Consider the following 6,777-nt stretch of genomic DNA (forward strand, 5'->3'; position numbering starts at 1 on the left):
TGTTCACACAGAGAGGAGGAAAGAGTAACAGCCGTCTATGGGAGCCTACAAACACACTTTGAGAAGTTTAGCTTTGGAAAAGCACATCTGCGCTCGTGTCTCTAACTCTCACTACTCTTGGGTTTCTGAATGATTTCACCTGCCTTCTATTGCGTAATGGTGTAAATTAAATGGGCCAATTGTGGGAGTATGTTTTTCATCTAGTTTTATTCTAAAACACTTCCTCCAAGGCTGTAAGTGCATAATGTAATGGGATTTAATATCTGATATGTGGAACTGTTGGCAGCAACAGAACAAACCAGAGAATAAGAGCAGACTATATGTTCAATAATGAGCACAGTTGTGGTAAAAACATGGTCAAATTGCTGCAGTGTTCTCTGGCAGGCCATAAAGATGTTCGAGGACACTCTAACCCTGAAACGCAATGCTGTTACACTGCTTGGACATCTTTATTGCAAAGGAATATTACATGTTTAGATATATTTAGACAATATAAAAGGGTCAAATCAACTAGGCTCCAAATTCATTGCTTACATACATGGCTAGAGTTCTGTATATGACAAAATGAACAAATAACCCCGGCATGTTTTAAACTGAAAACAGTGAGGAGTGATTTTAGAGTACGGTAACAAGGAAGCCAAATTTCACCCGGTTCCAAATAATCAAAATAACCAAATCCCAATTTGTGGCCTCAGTGCATATTTATGAGTTCCAAGGAAAATGAAATCCTAAAAACTTCCCAGATGTCCACAAGATTGTAGTATATGGATTCCACAGAGGTCATCAAATCCCTGTGGTCAGCAACGGTCTCGAGAAAGCAATCTATAGTAAGCCACGGGATGACCACACTCATGCTGCCACAGTGAGTGTGAACAGAGAAAGTTTCCATTTTGCGCTTTCCAAAACTGAATTTTCCCACATGCCAAGAACATGACAGCCTTATGCAAATCATTGGTTTAGGAAAGCTCTGTACCTTGAAGAAATTCTCCTTTGCTTCTTTTTCTCGATGGATAAGAGTAAAACACATATAAGAGGACAGAAAACAACAGTTATGTCAATAGTACGGGGCCGGTTTTGTCGGGACATCGGGATTGTTCTCTGACATGAGTCTCTGACAGCCCTACTGTCCGCTTCAGTTGACGGTGGGTACCTGGTTCAGGCTGTATTCTTTGGCCTTCAGTCTCAGGTTGGCGATACTGTTGGCCATATTCATGCCCTGGGCTGTGTTGTTGGTAGCGCATGATGGAGAATAAGTTGCCATGGCGCTGTAAGGAAAGGGTTAAGTTGTCAGGATGAGATTTCATATTTTCCTTAATAATAAACAATTCAATTAAATGCATGCCCTGTCTCTTGTTCATTTTATTTATGTTTGTGATGAAAATGCAGTACTAATCTGGGGGTTTTACGACTTCATGCGTATGGACAGCATTTGTGGCACCAAATTTCTGATTTCAAGAAAATAATTTAAATTTTTTAAAATCATTTTGACTCCCTCAGTTTGAAAATAAAAAAAAATGTTTACAGTAACAAAAATACCAAAAATGTATGATGGTATTTTCCCTAAAAATGCTTTTTACCCAAGCTGTAAGGTTGTCTAAATCATCCAAACTACTTTTGAAATTTATAGTTATGTATCACTGATGTCATTTCTGCCGGTAGAGTTTGCACAATTTAGGTCCATGTAAATAGTATTGTATGGATAGTTAGATTTATATCTACACTTTTATCCAAAGCTACTTGCATTGCAAATATTTGGGTCGCACTTTGCAATAAGGCCCCATTATGTATTAACGTAACAATATGCAATACATTTGTTACAGTATTTATTAATTTTTGTTCATGTTAGTTAACAATTAATGTTCATTAGTTAGTGCATGTCAATTAAATAATATTAACAGATACAACTTTTGATTTTATGAAATGATCAAATTAACTAACATTAATTATGCATTATAAGTATTTTTCGTTGCTTGTTCTTGTTAACTAATGTTAATAAATGGAACTTTATTGTAAAGTGTTTTTGTATAGATTATTGTATAGATTTGATCTAAATCATGCATTCCCTGGAAACTGAACCCTTGACCTCAAGTCAAAGTAACATTTTTAACTCAGACTAACACGTTTAATATTCAAATCTCATGGTTATACTTTTGAAATGGTGCAATAGTTGAATATTTTAAACATTAATTCATAAGTAAATTACTTTCATTTACATTTTTTGTTAAATGAGGGATGACAACACTATATTCATGCCACACATGCTATCCATTGTCAATAACTTGTAAATAACCCAGAATACTCTTATCAATATACTAACTTCTGCACAATGATGTCCACACCAACAGAAACCGCAGCATTGGTAATGGTAATGCATGCAGAGGCATACAAAATTAGAAAACAAATCTAACCTGTACGATGGTGAGCTGCCCCAGGACAGGTAGTCATTGGGTCTGGGAGCGGGTCGTGGGACAATGGGCTGCTCTATGGCTGTTACTTCTCCTGAGAAAGACTTGAGCAGCGAGGCGTTTTTACTGGCCAGCATTGCACGTTCATTTCGCCGAAACTTAGCCCGCCGATTTTGAAACCACACCTAGAAAATCATGAAAGGTGCTCAGTTTGGCATATATAGTGTGTAGAACAGCCTTACCATCAGAATGGAGCATTATGAGAAGGTAAAGTATGCGCCACTGCTCCATAGACCATTTCAGGATAAAACGATAAAAGAGCTAACCTGCACTCGAGCTTCAGTGAGGTTGACCCGGCGTGCTAAGTCCTCCCTGACAAAAGCGTCGGGGTAGTGCGTCCTCTCAAACACTCTCTCTAAGGCCTGCAGTTGACTGCTGTTGAACGTGGTCCTATTCCGCCTCTGTTTACGCTTTTTCTTCTCCTCTGAGTTGAGTTGCTCATCTAGGGGGACAAACACAAGCACACACACACACATATAAGGATGACATGAATATCCCCATTATAGTAGGTCTGTACTCATTAAACAGGCTTACAGCCTGGAAAAAGGATATTACAATCATATGGTTACGGTTAAGTCAAACTAGTGAAATAGTGTTTGTTATGGAAATTCAATAAAAAGTTGAATCATTTTTATTTTAAGAAAGAGATGGATGTATGTAACTGTTTAATGGACAATCGGCTCAAAGAGATGCAGAGAGTTAATACAGATTTTCTAGTTCTAGTGATTATACTTCAGTCATGAACCTTCCTAAAGCAGGATCCTAATCAAAGCTTAAAGAGTGTGTAAGCAGGACAACTGATCCATATTCATAAAAATCTGCTAATTTTCTCCAGTTTTAAACATTATCAACACACAAGTTTTAGGTGAATAACCCGGCCTGCCATAATATTCAGTTTGAGGTCAATATGACCCCTGACCCTTTCCCAAATTGGGAAATAAATACATAAAGAAATACAAGCATTTTTTATTACTTTTTATACTGATGTTTTACAACTTTTCCTCATGATCATGTAAGATCTTTTTAAAATTTTTAACTTGATGATTCTGATGCTTTGTATAAGCACTGCGAAACATTTTTGACAATGTAAGTTAAAGGAAAATGTTATCAAATAAAGTTATTGATACATCTTGTAGTCTAATACTTTAATGTCAGCCAGTCTTAGCATAATATTATCTAAATTGTATCACACCAAACGAAATGGAATACAGAACACACAGTAAAACTATGAAATACTATGCAGTCATTAAGTTTAAATGGTAGCTAACACATCAGCCAAAATGCATTGTAAAATAATACAACATTTATCAGTTTTCAAATTAAATCTGTCTTTTACTTTCTTTCTAAAATTATTCTGGCTTCTTCTATAGTAAAATGCCAATTATAATGTCTGGGCCTGTTTTGGTCGGGGAAAAGCAGATCGTTGCAGACTCACTCCTCTTTGGATAGGCTACATCAATCAGTTCTTAAATCGCTCCATAAAACTTCCCAGAGAGGGAGAAAATACCCCAGTGACGAATTGATTCGCCCCAATTCCTCCAAGGCAGTAAAGTCAAAACAAAGTTGAAAGAAGAGGTTATCAGTGCCGGGCCCAGAGCATGAACAGCTCTACATGTCAAAGCTGTGTGCTTAGTGACAACGAAAATCATCTCAACTTTATCATCTTTTATTAACTAGGCGCTTATGCCTATACGAGATTTATCTTCACTTCAGTTATGGTTATTCAGAAGTCTTTTTTCTTAAAATAATAGGCTAGCCTACATCTGAAGTCACATCTGAAATGTTGAGTTAACAAAATAACAAAAAAAAAATTTTTTTTTTTGAGTTAACAAAAAATGTTATGTTCACAAAATAAAAATAAAAAATGTTTTCATTGGCCTACAAGCCCACACGAGCCTTAAATCGTGTTGCTAGACCTAATTTTATTTTTACCCGAAGTATGGAAAACACGCGCCAACCTATCAATTTATTTATTTATTTAGTTACTTATTAAAATACATTTTGTTTTAATCTTAGTGACTAGGTTAATTAAAAAAATATGCATGTGCAAAAAAATGAAGCCTATCATGCAGACAAATAGGCCTATAGTTTTCGCAAAACAAGACTGTAATGGTGACATTAGTAAGAGGCTTGTGTTTACAATAATTTTCGTTATGTTTCAAATTGAAAATTTCTGATATGATGCCTAACAATATACAAAGTTCATTCTAATAAATTATAGGCTACTTTCAGTCTTGAAAATATGGTCTAATTTTATATCTGTTTAATGTACGATTTGAAATGGGCAAATAATCATTTTAGTGACTCATTCATAAAATAATTAATTCAGTGCAACTTTGGACTACGTCTTTCAATCTTTAAATAACCCTAGAATATTAAAACTATCTATAGGGCCTTAGATTTAGATCACTCGTTTTGTTGGCTTCACTGAGAAGAAAATAATAAATAGCTAAATAGAAAATGGGCCTACTATCAAAATTATAGGTCCACATGCATGACAGTATGCAGACATACAGTCTGAAAGGTTTGCAAAATTATCACTTTTTAAAAGTTTATTTTGATTTATTCTAACAAACTTTTAGCTATAATGAAAACTATAGCTATAGCCTTATAGCCTAATATTATTATTAGGCTACGTGTTGTTTAATCAAATGGAGTCACAGTTCGGCATGACTAAGCAACAGTTTTACACACTATAATTAATTAACTACTAATTAAACGCATATGGAGTAAATGATGCAGAACGCAATCGTGTCATCTTATAAGCGCCTATATGTGTGCATTATCCGCAGCCTTCAGGCTACACTTTACTGAAGTCTGTCATTGTCACACATCTGCTAACGTGACAGTTTTCTGCACTGTAAGGTGCTTAACACATTCATGTGTTTGTGTTCATATGTAGGCCTGCCAATTAAAGATCATTGGAATCTAGGCTACAATTTAATTGCATTCACAAAAAACACAAAAAAATTCAAAAAACCCGAAACAGAAGTCATTTTCATGAAGTAGCCTAACTAATTTACTTTTTTCCCTGTACGACTTTTGAAGTTGAAATCGTTTCTTACTAAATTAGGAAAAATAATTGTCATCCTGATACTTAAATGTTTTGCGCCACTAAAAGAGTCTATGGGACATGAGGATCATGTTTTGCAGATGGACTTACTCTCCTGCTGTGTCGTGTCGCTGCCGCTGGTCAGCCCCGGAGACTCCAGCATACTCCTGCCCGCCTCTCCTGCGCTCTCCTCCGCTTGAGCTCCCACCATCTCCCGCGCCTCCTCCAGATCCAACAGGTGGCACACTGAAAAGTTCTTCTTCGCCTGTAAATGATCCTGATTTGCGGTGATCGGACTCTCCAGTCGGTTAGGTAGCGTGGCTTGTCTGTCCATTACATAAGCATAGCTGGAAGTCATGACGCAAACTGACGAAACCCAATATATCCTCAACCTATAACCAACACGGGTTAAGTCTTGATCATAAACAATCACTCTGTGCTCGACAAATAGATCGATTTTGATCTCTTCATCCGTAATTCAGACAGTCATGTGGATCCAAACAAGCGTAATTACCGTTCTTTTACTGGACTTTACGGAAAAAAGGCATCACCGAAACACATCTCCAATTCAAAAACTCCAAAGTCTCCAAAGTCTTCGCATTTTACCCGATGACTCACTCTTAGTTTCTGTAACAGAGACGTTCCCCACTCGTTCCGAGAGTGAGGGAATGAGTAAGCTGGCGAGAAAGGTTTGATGGCAAAGATGAACGACTTACGCCCAATAGTAGGAGGTCAGAGGAGCTTCTCTCCGCTTCTTTCTCCGGTACTTCAAACGGCACACACTGGCGCTGAGGGGGGAGCCTGAGAGCACAATACACCAGCATTTGAAGCCCTGGGGAGGGATGATAGACACACAAGAAGCCCTAATTACGTGGCAATGTTTTTTTATCCGTGTTTCTAGCGTTTAACGAAGTCATATCTCTTTCTCCACCCCCAACATCCCACTGAAATACTCATTAGCCTAATTAATGGGTCAACGTGACGTGATGATAGTTTTTTTTTGTCCTGATCTATTAAGTTATTCAGAAATACATAAAAAATGCAATAGCCTACAGAAACAGACTTGAATACAACTGTTAAATTAACACATTTGTAGCAATTTCCTCATTTAAATCATTTGGGCTTTAAATTTAAAAATATATGTCTAATGAAAAGTTGGCATAGGCCTATTTGCCATTATTATTTTTATTATTATTTATATAAGTCAGTTGTTGCATTTTTGTAGTCACACTCAACCAATGGCATAATAACCAACATTTA

The 6,777-nt window shown here is 36.7% G+C and overlaps 1 protein-coding gene across 1 annotated transcript; it reads right to left on the minus strand.

Annotated features, from left to right (window-relative positions):
* Positions 1 to 229: 229 nt before the first annotated feature.
* Positions 230 to 6,340, minus strand: LOC107693734 (paired mesoderm homeobox protein 1-like). The gene is made up of 4 exons (XM_016493237.1): positions 5,629 to 6,340; positions 2,732 to 2,907; positions 2,409 to 2,590; positions 230 to 1,265 (listed from the first exon to the last, which is right to left on the minus strand). The coding sequence occupies exons 1-4, from the start codon at positions 5,873 to 5,875 to the stop codon at positions 1,133 to 1,135; spliced, it is 738 nt and encodes a 245-aa protein (XP_016348723.1). The 5' UTR covers positions 5,876 to 6,340; the 3' UTR covers positions 230 to 1,132.
* Between the last annotated feature and the right edge of the window lie 437 nt (positions 6,341 to 6,777).

This window comes from Sinocyclocheilus anshuiensis, unplaced genomic scaffold, assembly GCF_001515605.1.
Source record: "Sinocyclocheilus anshuiensis isolate Anshui unplaced genomic scaffold, SAMN03320099.WGS_v1.1 scaffold1472, whole genome shotgun sequence".
Classification (NCBI taxonomy): Eukaryota; Metazoa; Chordata; class Actinopteri; order Cypriniformes; family Cyprinidae; genus Sinocyclocheilus; species Sinocyclocheilus anshuiensis.